General features: G+C 32.5%; 1 protein-coding gene across 1 annotated transcript in view; it reads right to left on the reverse strand.

The window, feature by feature from the left end:
* Positions 1-20,835, reverse strand: part of FMN1 (formin 1) — a gene marked incomplete at its 5' end in the record, with an annotated part of 144,360 nt that overhangs the window by 43,620 nt on the left and 79,905 nt on the right. Inside the window, 4 exons of the mRNA XM_084287272.1 lie at positions 10,906-11,026; positions 13,080-13,139; positions 16,298-16,444; positions 18,057-18,186. Coding sequence (XP_084143398.1) covers positions 10,906-11,026; positions 13,080-13,139; positions 16,298-16,444; positions 18,057-18,186 — 458 coding nt within the window. The remainder of the gene's footprint in view (positions 1-10,905; positions 11,027-13,079; positions 13,140-16,297; positions 16,445-18,056; positions 18,187-20,835) is intronic.

Raw genomic sequence — 20,835 nt, forward strand, 5'->3', positions numbered from 1 at the left:
CAAACAAAACATTATATAAAGAAATTAAAACTGAACAGTTCTGCTCCATTCCTTGCTCTGATTTAAAATGAAAATTATTTTAGCAAGGTTTTTTACTGGAATGATTCTGAAGTCAGGATCCTAATTAAACATTCATTCTTTGACATACATTCTGAGAATTTTCTTTCTGAGAAAAAAAAAATATCTGAAATTTTGAGGAATCTGAAGTAATTCTGAGGAATCTGATAGCTAACATATCATACCACATATCCTCTCTCACCACCTTATTCCAAATTAATCATTTGAGGAACTAAACAACCTGCTTCAGCATTAATGAGCTCAAGCAGATGCAAATTCTCCATTACTTTACTAAACCTTTGGGTCATTTTTTTGGTATGCATTATATGTTAGTCAAATTAAATGTAATATACTACTTTGAAAATTGTTTATTTCTAAATGAGCTATTGCAAAAAAAAAAAAAAAAAAAAAGAAAAAAAAAAAAGAAAGAAAAAAAAGAAAATATGAGTGTGTAACAGTATTTGAAAGCCCTTACAAATTTTTGGACGTACATCATGCTTCACCCACTGCAAATCTTGGCCATAGAAATGGAAACCATTAGCAAAACATTAGAACAAAGCTGGAAACTGCTGATTATCAGTTTGCCACTGTCTTCAGATTTAATGCAGTATTTGGCTCAAAAAGTTCTTTAAAAATCCCCAATATAAGTGAAAATATTTACAAAATAGAATGTCTCTCACTTAATGCCTATTGGGCAATAGTCTTTTAAAACTCCACAGACACTTGTAAATCTGTCAAAAGAATCACTGCCCATAAACAAACTTTCATGTAAAGAGCATTTCAGTGTCAATCAGACTGGATTTGGAATTTTTTAAGCATCATTTTTAAAGTAAACGCAAAACCAGAAATAGTTTAATGTTGATAACAGTAAATTACTAACTATTTACTCACCAGAACCCACCAGTAGCATTTACAGGAATCATCCTGACAGTGCAACCATGTATCAACACCATGAATTTCTATAAACCTGTCACTGACACTATCCCCCATGAGTTATGCTATTGTGAAAGTTGCTAACAACCCCCACTTCTCTGGTCTGTTCACAGCCTGGCAGCTTATACTACCAACCTTGCTTTTTTTTTTTTTTTTTTTTTTTCTTGTTCCAATGCAGCTTATCTTTGACAGAAAGGTTGCTATTTGATAATTCATTTTTAGAACCCTTTCCTTTCCTGTTCCAAAGGAGATTTGAAACCATACCTGTATGACTTTTTAAAGTGCAGGAATCCCACTCTTTGGGCCTATATACCCAAACTTCACCAAGATGTTTGTAAATATAAATTAATTCATTTTCCTCATTATTTATTTTATATGGTGCAGCTTTATTACATTTTCTTACTTGCAAACAGCATTCCAAGCTAAATATAACATTACAGGAGATACATGTTTAACTTCTGAATGCTGTTGCAGCATTTGATTATATTCTTCTGCTATTAAATGTGTCTTTAGACACATATTTACAGCAGGTATGCACATACAAGCATTAGCCTAATTACAGTCCATTACACCTATACCATTTGCAACTCTTGTCCTTATTTATAGTCCTGCAAGTTAATGTTCAATTTCATATAGAATTTTAAACAAGTGTGGAGACAGGAAGAGATGTATCATGATTCCTTCTGAGTGCAGTCCAAAACATTTGACAACTTTTAACTGCAAGTAGTTATACTGCTTTTGAGTTATTTTCCAGAATAATTTCAGAGACAGCATTTTACTTGCAGCTTTGGACTTCCATTGATAATCAGTCATTGATATCAGCGATGGCAACACACAGAAGGTTCAAGCACTAACACCCTAGCCAGAGCCAGGCTGACTAATACAGAAGCCCTTGAATCAAACAGAGAGAGAAATGCCATGAAGAGGGGGTGAGGTTTACTGAGAAAAAGGTAGCGGAGACAAAAGCAGAAGAGGAACAAATCATGGTGGTTCTCTGTATTCTCAAGCCTGTTTTTTATTGTCTTAAATTAAGATCAACAATGTGATGCAAAAGAAGTATTAGCACACAAAAGTAAATGCACCATAGTTACAGTTCTGTGCAAAGTTATTTTCAGCGAACTTAGAACAAGAATGTTTATATGCACAGTTGTTTTCTTCACTCATTAATAACTGTTTTCTTAAAAAGCTATTTCACAGGATAAAGCCAGTATGTAAAACTTTAAACAGTCTGATCCTTTTCTGTTTGAAATACACTTTCCTTTTGTGATGCACAAAACCAAGTATCTATTTAGGTGCTTAAGGCAATAGCTCTCATGTATAAATGAGACAGTAGCAGTTTTAAGTGATAAATCCTAAGGTGGGGAAAGTGAAATAATTGAATTAGCATCTTGGAAAACAGTCTGTAAAGTTCATCTGTTCTACTGGACATTTAATAGAATACTAGATTTGTAAATCTTGACAGTTCTCACAAGCTTTATCAGGTATTCTGGCTTTGTTTTTCAGATTTAAGATTTGTTAGATTTTTTTTCTGTTTAAGATTAAAATATTTTGAACTTTTACAGTGTATGGAGATATGCAGGGAAACTGTCAGACCTATATTAATTGCAACTAACCTAAAGGAAATTTTATTTCATTTTTTTTCTCCTTGTTTTGACAAAGCACATCAACATTTTATATATATCATTTTAAATCTGTTCTGTTAAGATTGTTTCCTAAAAATACATTTAACAAAATGAACAAAGATTGCTTTTAAAACTAAATATTTTTCACACCATAGCAACATGTCTAAGACTCTGGTTAATGTATTCTCTCTGAAATGGTAGTTTACATTTAGCGCACCCTTCAGCAGAAAAGCATATTGCATCGGACAGAACTGCACACACAAATGAATATAATGACTAAAGCCTCATAATTTTTCAGTCAAGGCTCTGTAAGATTCTTTAAGTGATTCCAGCACACACTATTAGTAGAAAGTTTTGGTTTAATGTCAAGATCCAAACATACAGACCTCTGCACATCATGTCAGGAGTGTAGAAATGTACGCGAGCAGAACCCGCTGAGAAATCGGAACATTTCACTTCTGTCTGCACAGTACAAAAAATGAATATCTGAAATGGAAGCATCTTGTCGGGCTAATTTAAAGCAAGATGAGATTTTTAAGAAGCAATAATATTTTTAATCGATGAGCTAAACTTTTTCCAGTGAGAGAAAAAAGGACCTTCCAAACACACAAACACATTACTACTTGGAGTGTTGGACACATAGAAGAGAATTGCCAGGCAATGACTGAAACAGTATGTTCATGAGCTGAAACTACAGAATCAGAAGTGATCTCCTCTTTCTCACTGTACTGCTGGATATCTGATTTTTTTTTTTTCTGTGCAAAACAGATCATAAAGTTCCACCTAATTAATTCTTCTATCAAGCGTATGGTTTTGGTTCAGTTAGAGTATGCTGCTTGGTTGATTTTAAAATCACTATGTAAATTCATACTTCTTTAGGTGCTAATTACCATAACTATTACTAATTTCTATCCCACTGTCTGAATTAATGTACTTTCAGTTTTTGATCACTGGTAGCAGATGCATAACCCACTGCCTCAAATCTAGCAGAGATCTGCCTCTCATACTCTCTCAGACAGGAAAAGCTGATGAGATCCATTAATATGAAGTCATTGTTCCTTCCAGCTCTCCAGACTGCATCATTCATTATCCATCATACACTGATAGGGACAACATTCCTACTCCCAGATGTATAATACCTGCTTCCAGATGTATACTACACTGTTACGCAACCAATGCTTAACACACACATGCATATAAAACAGTACACAGAAAAGAAAGGTGCATAGAAAATCTTTACTTTGGTATTTCCAAAATTTGTTTGAGAATCTTAACATTTGCAGAATAATTTTAAATAAGAAATTTCCTAGGACTCTTTAGCCAAGGGAAAAAAGAAAAATAAAATAAAATAAAATAAAATAAAAATAAACAGCATGCCATTGTTTAACAGGTAGAAAGCTTTTTCCCTAGCCTTTATGAACATGTGCAGATATCTGCTTTTATGCAATAAAATCTTCTAAAATGTAATTTGTTTGCCCCTCTACTATACTTCTGAATCTTATTGAAACCCTCACATACTATTCTATGATTATCACTATAAACTAGATAAAACTAGATATAAACTAGTTATAAACTGATAAACTAGATATAAACTGATAAACTAGAAAATCTAATGGAATTTTAAGAAATGCTCCACTTAGTAAAATTTCTAGTTAATCTATTCGCATATGAACATTACCAGTGGAACACTGTCAAAATGTTAGTTTTATTGTACAATAGAATCCAGTGCACATATACAAAATGTGTTTTTTAATGCCTGTGTTGTACCTTTGCCAAATGAAAACAAACTGAAATGTATCTCAGCCTGCTGAGGCACAAGACTACTCAAAAAGAGGTCAGAAAAATCTAAGAAGAAAAAGACTCATTTTACCAACTAATAATTGAAAACAAAATAATTGTCCTTGCATAAAGCTGTCCTTTTCTCTTTTTCCCTACATCATTTTGTACTGCCTCTGAATATATCATGTAAATCTTGGACAGAGCAAAAAAATAGTGATACTCATCAGGTACATAACAACATGCTCCATTTATGTTGACACCTAAAGAGCATTGCACATCACAGGCACCTATTTGGTTCCTCATGCTCCACCACCCAGTTCAAATTTGCGTATGCTTTCAAAATTTTAAGTTTAATTTTAAAATTAGAAAGTATGATTAGTATTTAAGAAAAATGATAAAGTTACTGGTTCCTCGAAAATATCATTCAACTTCTCTGCTGACTCTGGGAAAATTTTTCCAGAAAATGTGTGTGACTCAGACTTCTAAATCACACTGTTAGAGTGACTTAAAGCATTCCATTTAATTAGACTAAGGCTTCAATCTGCTGAACATATTTTTGAAAATATGTTTGATACTTTTTTGAATTTTGACCTGTAACAAATAAACAATCATCTGCTGGTTCAACAAATTATTTAGAAAGTTAACATTCAAGCTGATATTGTAGTTTTCATGATGTGATTCAGTAACCTTTGTCAATAAAACAAAGCAAACAATAGACAAAATCTCTCAATGTTGTAATTGTTGTACTGATAATTATTTTATTATGATTATACTAAAACTCTATTCTATAAAATAATTTTTCCTCTGGCCTATAGCATTATGTATGAACTAATTGTATAATTCTATCTGAACAAACAGTAACACATTCAATTAATTTCTCCATTTCTGCTTATATAAAAATCCAAAAAAAGCTGAAAATTTCTCAATTCATTAACTGAAAACATCAATTACTTTCTAGATCAAAATTGGTTTATTATTCATTAATAGACATAACACAAAAACTCGTAACTTATTTTGAGGATTCCAATGGTAATAAACACATGTATATTTTATTTCAACTCCTTGTAAATAATATTGATTAAACTTATTTTTTCCTATTGGTAAATATATTCCATCATAATTCTTGATAAGAACAAATATTTTCAGGATTTTCAGTCAGGAAAATCAGAGTGCTTTAGTCTTAAATGAGCATGGACTAATTATTTTTTATTTTTGCAGCTTCCTTCTTTGCTCTCTGTATAGCAACAGTGGATGCGAGAATTGAGAACAAGTGACATTTCAATTTCCACCTATTTCTCATTTCTAAATTCTGTTCCATCACTGTCTTTTGTAACACATTTCCGCTTTACAATGTCATATACAGAGCTTCCTGAGGAATGTACTGAATGAGGATAATGTAGATGCAACAGTGTTATCTCTGGTCTAAGCCTTGCTAAGAGACAGGGTTAATTAGCTATGATGTTGTTACTGGTATGGCAACCTAATACTATAACAATATATACTATACTACAACCTAGTACAACCTATACTAATCATATCCAGTGAAATGGATGTTTCTCTGCAATAAGGCCACAGAAGCTGTGGAGACAGAGAATTTGTCTCTAGTCAAAAGACAAGTATGGTTTGAAATTATGTATTATTATTCAGCTATTACATGAAATACAGGAAAAGGTGAAAAAGGGACTAATTCTCATACTAAAAAAAAATTGTAAGCATCTTTAAGGGCTGATTTATTGCCACAGCAAAGAGGGATAGCAACCTGAAACACGGAATGGGACTAGTCTACAGAATGTGTGTGATTATTTTGTTGAAGACTGATTTTAATTTGACCATCTTCTAAATATGTGACCTTCTAAAGCAATCTTCCAAAGAAGATGTGTAAAATACTAAGTACTGAGCACTTTAAATACATTAATGAGGACTTCTTCATCACCACCGTATCTGTAAGAAAAAAGCAGAGCAATCTCTTTCTGGTTCTTCCTTCTCTGTCTGAACAAGTAAACAGCAAGAAAGGGATGCTATAGGAACCAGAATAGTGAAACTTAATAGAGGAAAGTAAGGACACAGGAAACATGAGTTTTGATATGGAACATGATCAGTGCAATTAAAAAGTGAATTTTGTACTGAGTATCCTGTGCAACATCTTGTGTAGAATTTAGAAATTACTTGGCTAAGGAAGGCCATATTGTGCTTGTTTGCCTCTTTATTTAGAGACTCCATGTACTATATGACATTAGGATAAAAAACATGTATATTGTCCTGCCATCTGAGAATGAAAATAAAATTAAGTACTTGAAGCAGAGGTAGCCTGGTGTGTTCAGATATCTAATGAATATAGAGAAGAGGGAGACAGACTTTTCATGTACATCTAAAGAAAAAGGAAAAAGAGTCACAAGTTGCAATGTAGGAAATTCTGACAAGAGATAAGGAAAAAAAAAATCATGACATTTACTCAACACTGGAAGAGGTGCCCAGAGAGGAGTTGGAATCTCCATCCTTAGACTCGGAACTGAGCCTAGGGCTCAATAGGCCCTATGGAACTGGATCTAAATGTGAAGTGAGTCCTGCTCTAAGATTTTGGATCAGATGACCTCCAGAGGTATTTCCAACTTAAATTTCTTTACAAGATGTTTGTAATGCTTCTGTATGAAAAACAATATGAAAATGGCCAATGTAACATCGTAATTTCTCCATTTTTCATGCATAGTTTATTATCTTACCTTTTAATTTTTCTAAAAGGATTATACAATTTTAAAAGGTGTGGTTGTCATAAACTGAAGTTTTTATGTAGGTGCATTACTTAAAAGCAAGCAAGTTGTATCTTTTGGAAGATACAGATCTGTGAACAACTAGGTTAAGAGGTCCCCAGCTCCAGACCATGTCTCCTGGAGTACTGAAATCCAACTGATTATTAAAAGGTAGCTGATCCATGAAGTCTTGTATCTATTTTAGATGAAGTTATTTCTTTTCAGTCATATATGTGCGTATTTATAAATATCTACATATATATTCATATACTCTCTTAAGTTAGTAACAAATTAAAAAATATACAGCATTGAAAAAACATTAGTGTGAAAATGGCAGATAGAATCTGTACTGGCAGCCATGAAAGAAAGTAAAAGCCAAAGTTCACAAAAAGCAAAAGTTCAAAAAAAAAACCATGGATATTCAATGAGATCAGAATGTCAAAATGTTATAGGAAATTTAATTTATCATGAGCAATAAGAATGGAGTATTCATCATGGAACTACTTTGGTTTCCATTTTTAACAATTCAGTAGATACCTTTGCTCTTTCAGCTGTTATAGTCAATAATACTAAAAAGTTATAATGAACATTACAGTAAATGATACAAGGAATCTAATATTGCTTTTGAGTGTGCACGGTGTAGCATTTTAAGATTTTTCGAACTGTATTGCATGGAAGAGCAATGAATATGACAGATGGAAACAATCTCCAATGCAATTAATTTGAATAATTAAGGTAGTTCAGCTTTGGAGGTAGATGAATAAAGGGTTCATGGTAAAACATATAGAAGTCTATTATACTTTGGTGAAGAGGTTTGTTTTCTAAAAATCTTCATATGACTAAGTATTTCAAATATTCCATGCTTCTTCCAGAACAATACCTATCAAGTGGCACTGTCCAGACCAGAAAGGAAATACTTGGTCATACAGAAAGAAAAAGTGGTAATTGTTGCTCTAGACAAGGAATAATATATATATTATGATCTTAAATACTGATGCAAATCAAAAGCTTTGTTTTCATAAACATAAAGATGAACTGGAAAGCTAATACCTGTTAAATGTGTAAGCGTACCTGCTTATACCATTCTATGCAATACTTGGAAATCCTGGAAATGCAATGACTATTCAGACCTGGAGTGAAATTCTAAGCTTACAGAAAATGTATTTTTTTTTCTATGACTTTAAAGCAGAACCAGATTTCATTCTGTAACTGCCATCTCACTATTTAAAATCAAATGCTTTTGCACTTCTTTCCACTTAAAAACATATATTAAATGTGCATTTTTTAATCATGCTTTTTAACCTAAAAATGCTTATGACTGCGAAGTTTGTTCTGGAATGTGTGTTAAAAACCTACTGGACTAAGGTTCTCAAAAAAGAGATGTTCAAATTTTTGAGCCAAACTTTAGTTGACACTGTCCCTTTAAAGTCTAATCTGAAGGACTTCAAAATAGTAAATTGCATGGAACCCAATCTGTTTATCTGAAATGGATGAAAGGGTTTGTGCTCCATCTAGATCTGAACTCTTGGTTCCACAGTGTCTAGGTATTTCAAGCCCAAAGTTCAGACCTTTAAGACGAGTGCCTCTCTCATGAATTCAGTCTTTCCCATGTTAATATCCATCATTAAAAGGTGAATGAATGCCCTGACTAACTAGGAAAAATACTTTTAAATACTAAATTATAACTATTATGAAGAGTTTCTATAAAAATCACGACTTCAAACACAATAGGTGATGCTTATCCTGCTTTTACTCATCATGTAAAAATCTCTGAAAAAAACCCTAAGTCACTAATAGACACATTCATTTGTTCCCACACGGCACATAAGAAAACCTCTCTTTCATTTATTACCTTTGTCTCATCCCACTTTCATGGTAATCTGTTTAAGACTACCTTAGCCAACCAAAGTGTGAAATAAATCCAATGTACCCTATAACATAGGCAGCTCCAGTTAATATTGTTCAAATTATTTACATCTGAAGGACCGCGCCTGTCTGGATAGCTGGGCCCGACGCTTCTCTGGACTTGGTTTCTGCTACTCACATCTGTTTCAGCTTTAGACTTTCACTGGTATTCTGCCAGCAGCCACAACTTTTTAATGGCTACAATAAACTACAGAGACTCATCAAATCTTTGTTGAACGTGTTAAAATTATAACCTCTTCAATTAAAATTTTGATTTAAAAATAAACTACAGCATTATCTGAAGAGAAAAAAATTGAAAGGGAATGTTTGAAAGAGATACAACATTTTTATATGAGTGACTGCTTCTTTGTTTAAATGTAGGAAAAATTATTCACAGGAATGCTTGTTAGAATCCTGCTGCATATTTCTGAGTGATAAAATACCAACATCTGAAAACATTTCCACAACCTTTTTTGTTTCAAATCCTTGCTGTCATTAACTTTATATGTTAATTGCTTTGGATGGGTTTCAAATACATCTTTACAAAGAAAAATGGTGAAAACAACCTCAACATAAAAAATTTTCTCTGAATATCTAAGAAAACACGTTGAAAGAGAAATCAGTGATTACAGGAAAGCTGCAGTTTTAATTTTATAAGTTAGTTGAAGTGCTTATCCTACTTTCTGTCTCTCTCTTTGTAATGTAGAACAAATACAATGTGAATGTCACAGCCTCAATGCAGATCCTGCAAGACTAAGATGCATTACAGCAGGACTACATGCTGAAAAAGTACAAGATCAAACACAGATCATGTTTCTGCACAAACTAGCCCAAAAGAGGGCAGGCCAAGGGTTTTACAGGGCCAAGCGATGAGAGGAGATAGAGCACTCACTTCTGCCCGGGTCGAACAAACAATAACTGATACCTTCCTACCACTGTTAACCTTTGAAACTATCCTAAAGATATTAGTGACCTAATTTAACCATTTCTAACTGTAACAATAAATTATTTCTAACAGTTTTCATTGCTTCACATTGAAAAATCAGCTTGTTCAACTCTGATTCAAAAAATACTCTTGCATTTTGATGCAGATGTGTTATCTAAATGTAAATGGAGATTTTTATGAGTTTTTATGCAGATTCTGTCCCCAGTGTAATTGCTTCAGTAAAAATAGCAACTTTGCCTTAGCAAAAATGACAGGCTTGAAATATTCAGTCATCATTCACTGGATTTATTTTTAAGAGTCATATGAAGCACAAAATAAAAATGAAACTGCTTGTAACAGTTAGGGAGCAACCCTTCCGACTTCATATCCACTCAATACCTTGATTGATAGATGAGCTGGGTTTCTGAACCCCTCTTTATAATAAACATTTTTAAATGTTTATTTTATGTCCCAGGATTAAAATATTTTGAACTGGAGCTTTCCATTTCCCTTTGCTGTGCCTTGGCAAGCTGTGTTTTATTTCTACATTAATAGTATTAAACTCTCTCTTGAAGCTGTTAAATTGTTGTTACATGAGTACTGAAGGAAGTATTTATGTTATGGAACTAGCAGGTTATCTACAGTTAAACATACAGTTGTGAAGAAGCCAGAGAAAAATTCACACATTTCTTTAGGGGTCTTTCACTTGTAAAAGGGAATTATAGAAAATTATTTTTCAGTACCTTTACTTTCATTTTTATTAAGTCATGAGTTTGAAATATTTTTTTCTATTTTATGGGGGTAGTTTGTGCCACAGTGTAAAAACTTCAAATGAATCAACACTATAAACCTAATTAGCAATAAGCAAACCTCATAAAGGTCACATTTTAAATGGCACTTAGTTGTTAGCAGAACAAATTTCAAAGTTCCCAGTTACCTTCTAGGTCTCTCTTCAGTTTCCTTAAGTCTTTTATTAGGTCTTCAAACTTAACTTGGGAGGCCTGGAAAAAATCCTGTGGTTCTGGTAAAGGAAAAATACTCTTGTCTGTTCCTGCTTCCTAAACAAACAAACAAACAAACAGGCCACTATGAAAATTAAATGCATTCAGAGTGAAATAAATTACTTTTTTGAAATGGCATCTATAAAACGCTATTAAACAAACAAACAAACAAACAAACAAACATATTTTAAATATTTCTTGCTAAAAGAGGATATATATATAATTTTAGATGAAATCCTGACCAGTCTGAGTATTGAATCTTCCTTTTAGATGCTGTAATGCAAACTGTGCTCAATTTGAACTATGAAGCAACAATAAGCTCACAACATTTTAGGTCATTTTATATCAACAGAAATTTAGATAGCAGATTAGAAGTTTCTTAAAATCAGAATGTCTGTTTCAATGGAGCAAGTGATTTTATGCCAAATGTTTGTGGCTTCACTCTTTCCCAATGCAATACATATATACACACTTCATATGGATAAATTGAAAACAATATTTATATATTGCCTGGAGTATTTTATACAGAGAAAAATATATAGTTGAAGGTCTCTGCAGTTCAATAAATAAGTTTAATATCTGTATGGAACTCCAAAGCATACACTTCATTTTTAGCACAATAAAAAAAAAAAAAATCAGAACTAAAGAAAATCCACCAGCTTTAGGAGATTCTAAGCAGGGGAAATTTAACAAGTACAGTGTATAAACAGTATTACAATGACATTATTCTGCCTAATGGTATACTAGTGAGTTTAAACTAATATCTGCACACAGATTTCAGACTGAAATACAGGAAAGCTCATGGGTTGGAGAACTAACAATTTTGTAAACAGTGAACAAATAATTTCATTATTAGAAAGATATGAACACTCAGGGAAAGAAAAAAGTACAGTGGAAAAAATTTAAATTGTCTCCACTTCCTCCGAGGAGAAGATAAGCTGTTTTGTTTTTACAGAATTCCCTGAATGAAAACTCTATAGCAGGAACTTTACAGGAACAATAAAAAAATAAATAAAATTACAGACTAGACAAAATTGCTTTTGTAATGAGATTTTTTTTTTTTTACAAGACAGGCACTTAGGGTAAAGTAACTTTATTTTCCTGCTTCAGGAAAAAACAAACAAATAAACAAACGAAATCAACAATCCTATTTGTACAGATCTACATATCTGCTAGTTTTCTGTCTTTTCTATAGATCAGCCTCAGGAGCTGTTCCACAATGTCCTGACGTCCAGACCTTCCAGTGCTAGAGATGTCTTCAGTTACTTTAGTCTTACTCCTTGAAAAAATACCTATGACAACTAACTCTTCAATTCAACATGCGTATGTAAGAATTAAAACAAACAAACAAACAAACAAACAAAAAAAAAAAACCACAAAAAAAGGAACAACAACAAAAAAAAACTTTCAATAATAAAAATAAAATAATTTAAAAAAAAAGAAATAATGTTTATATTCAACTGGGGATAAGGCCAGGAAAAATCATTCTGGTCAATTGGCCAGAATTGACCAGAATTCAAATATCAAACGGAGACATCATCTTAATTTCAAAAATAAGAAATTAAATACTTAAAATCAATCAATAGTGACATTTTCATTTGAAGAAAACAGTTCAAATTTTCCACTCCAAAACTTTGGACACATCAAAAAGCCCCATAAACACAAGTAAGTCAAATCAGCAGCCATGCCTCTTCCCACATTCCTTATCTAATTTCACCTCCATTAACTGAGTCACCTATTCTAAAATGTCAACCTGTCATTGTATTCCGTCACGAGAGACAAACATTGCTTTTGTCTTGCATTATTATCACAATGAAAAAAAAAATTTGCTATGTTATAGTAACCAGGTATAGGAAGAAGTGACTAGAGGGATAACCTGTCCAGCCTGCAAGAGTCACAGACTCTCTTTGCTGTGTTCCAGAGTTAATGTAAGATTTTCCAAAGCCCTATCACAGAACCTACAGCAAATTGCAGACTTACTGAGGTCCACAGCTACTGTGGTCAAATGGAAAAGAAAAAAAAAAAAAAAAAAAAAGGGCAAATGCAAATCCTTTTACAAAATCTTAAAGAAATCACTTTTAGAGAGGTGTATGGCAAATAAATCTTTTACCTTATCACAATGGCGCAGGTAATATATGACAACATAATCCACAAGATTAATACGATTATCCTAGGGAAAAACAGTAATATATCATTAAAAATGGATTATGGATACATACAAACATTAAATAAGTAAGTGAAAAATTACTGTATTTTAAAAATGTATTATTTAGTTTTATTGCTGTGAGAAAAAGAATTCAAAATATCATTATTCCTAACATTGCTGACAAAAAAATTATAGAACAATCACAGGTTTGATTATGCTACCACTGGACCTAGACATTCTAAATAGCAGGTACAGAAAACATCCAGTGGGAGAAGCTGCCACTGTACATTTTTTTCATAATACAAGGTGTTCATGTATTATATTAACTATATCATTAATAATATTATTAGAATAATTTTATATCATATATACACTATAATAATATTATTATGTAATTCTTGAATACAATATTAACTAAAAAAATATAGTTAAATATCTTATATATTAAAGTTAGCTGAAATTCTTGACTTGACCAGTCTCAAGTCACCTACAATGAAGATCTGGAAGGGGCAAATGCAATTTTCGTATTTTCCACGAAATACAAAACCAGACAGCATGTACCTAACAAGTATATTTAATCTCCTTTTTGTTTAAAAACATTAATTTTAATGCTGTCTTTGTGGAAACATCATTTCCGTTGGTCCTGTATACAATGAATATATACAACGTTTTATTTTATTGTATGTCATTGGTTCAGCACAGGACATGAACTAAAGGAAAAGGAGAAAACTTTGACTTACATATTACAAGGTACTATTCAACAACAGAAAAGAATTAGAATATAGGGAATTATATCTGGGATCTTTGGGTGTTTTGCTGTGTTTTTGTTTGTTTGTTTGTTTTTAATATATGTATGTTTTTATACCCTATATTGACAAGCATTGGTACAAATGTATGTGAATGCCTGAATTCCTGTACACAGCTGCCTCACCTATATTACAGCCTGCAGCACATAATATTTTATTAATATCAAACACCAGCAAAATTCTTAACTAAGCAAGTGATTGCTATCATGTAGTCAAAACCACTCTGCTTACATAACCATTTCAGAATACAACGCTGGCAGGTTGTGTGACGAAAAAGAATTGAGGTGGCTTACGATTGTTTGATTACTCTTCTAAAGTTAAATATGCCTGTTCTATTTTTTATATATTTAGCTATCAAACCTATGACTTTTGTTTAAATGGTATTTCCATTTTTATGAAAAAACACAGAGATATTGAGGTGGTGAGCTATGATTTTTTTATTTTATTTTATTCATGTTTTTGTAATGAGTAGCTTTCTAAGCTCATCCCTGTGACAACAAATAACCATTACATGAAATAAAAGACATTCAACGTTGACACTTTACCTTAGCTCCTGGAATTTAGCTTACCTAGAAATCATATTGTTTGCTGTCAATATCCAGAAAGTGAACAACAGGACACAGGACACCTTAGTATTGAAATATGCAAGACCCTCCATTCTTCTTCCTCACAAAAACACTCTCCAGTTATCTCTAAGTTTCTATATCTGCCTATAGCAGCTGGCCCCTTTGATATCTTTAATGCATTTTGGAGACTATTTTTTCCTACTTCTTACAGCAATATAAACTAATATATATTTATTTTGGCTACCAGAAAACTGGAAGTACTGTAATTTTTTAGCTTGTTTTGCTGAAGAACGAGTCTTATGCAATTATACTGTACATCTGTCACTTCTGTCACTCCTTTTCATAACTCATAATTTTGCATTGTGTTGACTAAATCCAGCCAAATTGGAAAGTCCCGGAGAAGATTAAATTCTTACAAGTTAATAGTTAGATAGAAAGAGATAAAATTAGTACTTCAACTGAGAAAAGCCAGGCAGAGCTCAGTTGTTTTATGTTTTTCCTCATGGCAGCTAGCTGACCAATGAACACCTGAATACTGGGAAGCTGGGCCTAGATTTAGTTTAGCTGCAGCCTGTATTGTGTCTTATCCATGGAGTAGAACTGGAAAAAAGTGGTCATATGGGACGGCTGAACTATTGCAGTGAAGAGGAAAGTAAGAGTTAGGAGACAAAAGACACAAATCCTTTGGAAAATCTTTCATTAAATTCAGTGTCTCACAGAAAAAATTGTTAAATCTTGGCTTTATTCTTTGTTAGTGGTGGCACTCACAAATAAAATAAAAAGCTCCCTAGACATTCTGTTTATCTGACATTGCTTGTCTCCCAAACTGAAAACATTCCTATTTACATACAGCTTAACTGGGGAAAAAAACAACTGTATTTTCCTTACAATTTAGAACAGCACTTCAATTAGGAAAAGAGGAAGCATGTGAGAAAACAGTTTTTCTCTACCTCCAAATCTTTACCAACATTGGTAGAAAATACCTCCTACTCTTTGCTAGTTCCGCTATCCTTATGGCGCCTAGGTATGCTTTGGCAGAGAAGCATTTTTGAGTGGTGTTTCCATTGTCTGCATTATCTAGCACCTCAACCTCTACCCTGCTGAAATAAGGATCAAGGTAACCTCATCTCAAAAGGCATGCACAGTGTGTCTGAGCCTTATTTTGTTCCTAGAATGACTAATCAAAAATGGGCTACTGGTAAATTATTTTTGACAAAAATAATTTACTGCCATCTATGAGCATTTGCTTGTTTATGTCATTCAGAATTCATGCCCTTTATCTGCTTAACTGCCAATTCAAAAAAAGAAGACTGACAGTATCTTGCTGGATCTGACACACTTCTTTGAAGAGGATTAAAATCCTGTAATTTATATATTTAAATCCTTTATGTCTAATTCTTTAGTGTACATTCTATGTTGCATTTTTTTTTAAACATGACCTTTAAAGCCTTTTTACTCACATACAGCTACAGTTAAAAGAAAGTATGGGTATATTTACTGGAGAAGACTTCAGTGGTCTGTGATCTCTCATGGCTCTCTACCTACTGTAATTTAGTAAAACTAGTAAAACAGACACACCAAAGTTCTCACAAGAGAAAATTATTTTAGTGGTAGTGAATAGGAGAAATAGGAGATTATGAAGACAAGTGTATGAGTAGAAGAAAGAGGTAAAAAGTGTGGAGGAAAAAGAAGAAAATAGTACAAAGTGCCTCACTCTTTCAAGCAAAGAAATGAGAAAAGATTAAGTTTGGACAAATGATGGAACAGAAAGATACCAGAAAATAAATCTTTAATTAAATAGAGTACTTACTCTGCTTTTGACATCCTTTAGTTTGGGAAGTATTTCCAAACCAAATCCATCAGCTTGACCTCGAGTCCTATTCCCACCATTCATGTAATTTCCAAAAGCCAGAATCAAACCTAAAATTTCCTTTACACTTGTCATGTTCAGCAAAGCCTGGAAAATAGGTATTAGTACGAAACATACATTGGCACAAAAAATCGAATTGCTCGTACAACAAAGTTTTTTAGATTTTATTTTTGCTAAAGGAAGTTTTTCTTCTCATGTGCCTCTACAGGGAAAGGAAGCTAAAACTGGTACAGGAATAAAACATTTAAAAGCAGAATTTATTAGACTATAGCTGCCTAAGATACTATCTTTAACTTAATCCACATGAGGTAAATTATATAGCATTATATACTATGTAGATGACAGAAAGATTAATGGAAGAAGTTTTACAGCAGGATATTACTAAATATCTTCAGTAGCCTTTAAAAATCTCACAGACAAAGTGTTTTTTTCATGAGTTTACATAATGCACAGTCAAATGGAGACGTGTTATTTTTGCTGCCACTGGGTTACGCTCAGAAAGTCATTATTCAGTCTGCTTCCCATTGGCCCTGGTGCTCTGAAAATTCACATTTCAAAATCTATATATACTTAGTGTAGATATATCAGGGTTAAGGACAAAATTATTATGCCTCAAAAGAAAAAAGAAATCTAGTAACAAAGTGGAGAAATAATAAATTATTTTAATTTCTATATAAAGACACTTATCAATCAAGCTTCTGAGGCCATGAGCCTAATTCTTAACTATGTAGCTTTAAACACATTGAAAAAATCAATTGTCATATGAGGTCCTCTTTAATAAACTAAAGGTAAAGACTCTTCCCCTATCTCATACAAGTTCTTTGTGTCCACTTTGGAAAGGCAATACTAAGTAATTATTTTTCTCAGAATATGCGAAGAATATCCAAAGGAATAGAGCATGGGTAATTTGTGGCAGCAAAGCTGTTCAAAAGATAAAACATAACAATAAATAAATAAATAAATAAATAAATAAATAAATAAAATGGCCAGGCTGTTTCAGGACACTATTTAATTTCTCTTTTAATTCTTATTTAATCTTAATTTTAATTCTTATTTCATTTTAATTTTAATATTTTGTTATAATTTCAAAATCTTCTCTTCAGTTATTCATTGTGAAGAAACCTTAGGTAAAGCTTTGTCAGGTACTAGAAATCTGCTCTATCATGGTAACAGAAATATATGGATACCATTGGAAATCAATAAGTTAATGTATGTTATAGGCAGCTACTATACAGTTCACTGTAGAAGTATGTTTACATTGTATTACCAGTACTTTCATGGTGGACAAAGCACACGATCTCTGATTTGACACAGGCTAAAAGCAAGTTAAGATTGCATAGTGGTATACTAACAAAGTAACTTTGCACGGCCATGGACTATGTTAGTTTGATATTTAATTTCTATTTTATTGACTTTATCTATTTTTCCACTTAATGTGTAAAGTAACCAAAATCTGATGTTCAAGTAAAAATAATTTTTCCTAAGTAGAACATACAGCATCACAAACAACTCATCTTCCCTCTTACCACCTGCTCATGTTCTTATAAGCAGTTAAAAATATCAATAAATTTTTATTTCCCTGAAAAGCCAATAACCATGCTTAAGGTTCATCGCTTTTGGTAAAAACAATCAAACAAACAAACCCACATAAGCAATCTAAAACACATTATGTTTTTATTTAGTTCTCATTAGGACTTACCTTGGAAACACGAGTAATGATATCAACTTTCCGGTGAACTGATGTTATCCCTTCAGAGAAAACTGACTGGAAGATAATACACTGAGCTCGTTCTGTGAAGTTGGGAATCTGAGATAATTCATATAAAAATCTGTGGGGGGGGGGGGGGGGAAAAAAAAGATACTAAATGAATCCCTACATTTCACATCCATGAGGTACGTACTGGATCAGAGCTGTAGTGTTATGAAATACATATTTAATGCAATATTTCCTACTTTGATTCAAAATTGTATACTTTCTCCTCACTGTTCTTTGTGTTCATTGTGTTAAGAAATCCTATTAATATAAAGGAAGATGTAAGACGTTAATTCTTGTAACATTACTCCACTGTCTAGTAGTAAAGAGGAATTACAAGCCAAGATCATAGGTTTAAGGAAAAAAAAAAAAAAGCTAGAGAAACGCTATTTAGTGTTTTCACTTGTGTGTTTTTGCTTCAATTTAAAACATGCCCAGCAATACTGAACTCAACATATTCCTACAAAGTTATTTCATAATACAGAACGTCTGCCAAGAAATTTCTTCTGATGCTCAACCTCAATTTTCTTTTACTAATTTGCACCACACTTCCAATTATATAGCAGCGTGTCTTATAATAATGCACCTAGCCGCGTATTTAGCTCTAAAATATTTGCAGATTATATCTGTCTTCAGTCACTGTTAAGCAAAGTTACTAACTCTCTAATTGTTCTTTATCTCTTCTCACACTTTCACTTTTCTCATGAGGCTATTCCAGCTTTTTTACTTTAACTCTTTGGTAAATAAAAATAGTTTGGGTATTACAAAATGAAAGCATCCCAAGACACGAATAACTACTTCCTTTTACTCAATTTAAAATGTAAGAGTTTGGTTAAATAATACAAGAAACTTTAACATTTCTTATAATAACAGGGTTTGCATAATTTGCTTTGTGGGTTTTGAGTCAATGATTCCAATGCTACACATGTTTTCTTGAAATCTAGAAACAAACTGTCTTTTGCTCCAATATCACTTTAGTAGAATTCCTCCAATCTCCTGTCTACAACTATTCTTAGATCCCCTTTAATATAATGCTTTAAAGATATTTTTTTTCTTGATTGAACTCTGGGACATTTTCTGAATCATTATTAGATTGAATTCTTATTAAATTTATTTTAATTATTTAAACCAATTCATCCGATTTCTTCAAACTATTTCTTTTTTTCTTTTTTTTTTTTTTTTTATAACTAATACCAGTATCTTTAAATCACCTTTATAAATTTTTCATGCATGCAATGCTTTGCTGAATACATAGCACATGTCTAAAAAATTGGTAACATCCACCTGTGGCTTGTGTGAAATACAACATTTTAATTGGACCATCTTTTTTTTTTTTTTTTTCTGACTTTTTCTCTCTTGCCTGATGAGAAAATCTATTGTGAGAACAGGACTGGGGAGGCCAGGCTTGGCTCTAGGATTTAAGCAGTGGGAAAAAAAGAAATGCCAAGCTGGTATTAATAAAAATACTTCCTATTGGGAATGAATGGTATTGCCAGGAAAAAAAAAAAAAAAAAAAAAAAAAAAAAAAAGAGGATACTTTGTGTGCACTTCGTGTGAGAGAAACAAAAGAAAGAAAAACCCCAACTGCTTCACAAAAGTTCTGACATACATACATGTATTTTAAAAGTTTAAATTTAAAAATTCAAATGATACATTTTCTTGCCTTCCCTTTAATGGAGAACTTTTATCCACATTTCTGGTCATCAGAACACAACATACTTGTGCTGAGAATTCAAAGAGCTTTAGCATAAAAAGATAATGTCTCCAGATTTTGGAATTCAAAGTATTCGATGTAAATATCCTGACCAAACATTTATAACTGAAATATGTCACAAAGAAGAATTGATCTTAGCAGTTACCAAACAGAATGTCATGGCATTAAAGATAAACCACCACATTCAGGTGGATGAAGCTCTTTTCAGAGAAAAGTTCAGTCCATGTTGCAATTTTAAAATGAGGAAAGTATGATTTTGACTTAAAGTTACAATGAGATGACTGTGACATAACTTTTTGATGGGTTTCTCATTGCTACACTTCTAATGGCCTAAAGTAAACACAGAGAATTTGCTGTTCATCTGTGTGAGGTCCATTTTACTCCTCTTCTGCAGAAACTATAAATAAAAAATACATTTACTTGAGAACTCTTTTATCCTACCAGAAACTTGTAACAAAGGACTTGAAACTACTTTCAAAATCAGACATATTACCATGTTGTTAGCATAATACAACATTCTTTCAAAAGAGAGTCAAAGAAGGATGATTCTATGACAGTGAACTATTTATCGGGTCACATTTATCCACATTTGAAGACTATAAAATTTAGATTTAATTTTTTTGGGGGGTTAAAAAGGTGTATCTAATCCTGCAAGCTTCTAAGGAAGCCAGTAGGATTTAACCTGAAGTCAGTGAAAATTGTGTGTAGAAGACAAGCAAATGGCATTGCTTGTACAGAAAGCCTTATTTTATTTGCAATTATCAATAGTCCACTACTTCCTGAATTCAAACTATATACAAAACAGAACATTTCAGTAACGTATTTTGCTACCATTTCCTTCATTAGTATTTCTTTCACAATAGCGAGGACTTCACAGAGATTATATTAAAACTAGAAGGATCCTATTGGAAACTAGCTTAAGCATCTGTATCCTGCTAGCAAAGACTCAAGTTGTGGCCAATTACGCATATAAATCTTTGTTGTGTTAATTAATATTAATTAGCATCTTAG

Source organism: Netta rufina (assembly GCF_964035555.1).
Source record: "Netta rufina genome assembly, chromosome: 5".
Lineage (NCBI taxonomy): Eukaryota > Metazoa > Chordata > Aves > Anseriformes > Anatidae > Netta > Netta rufina.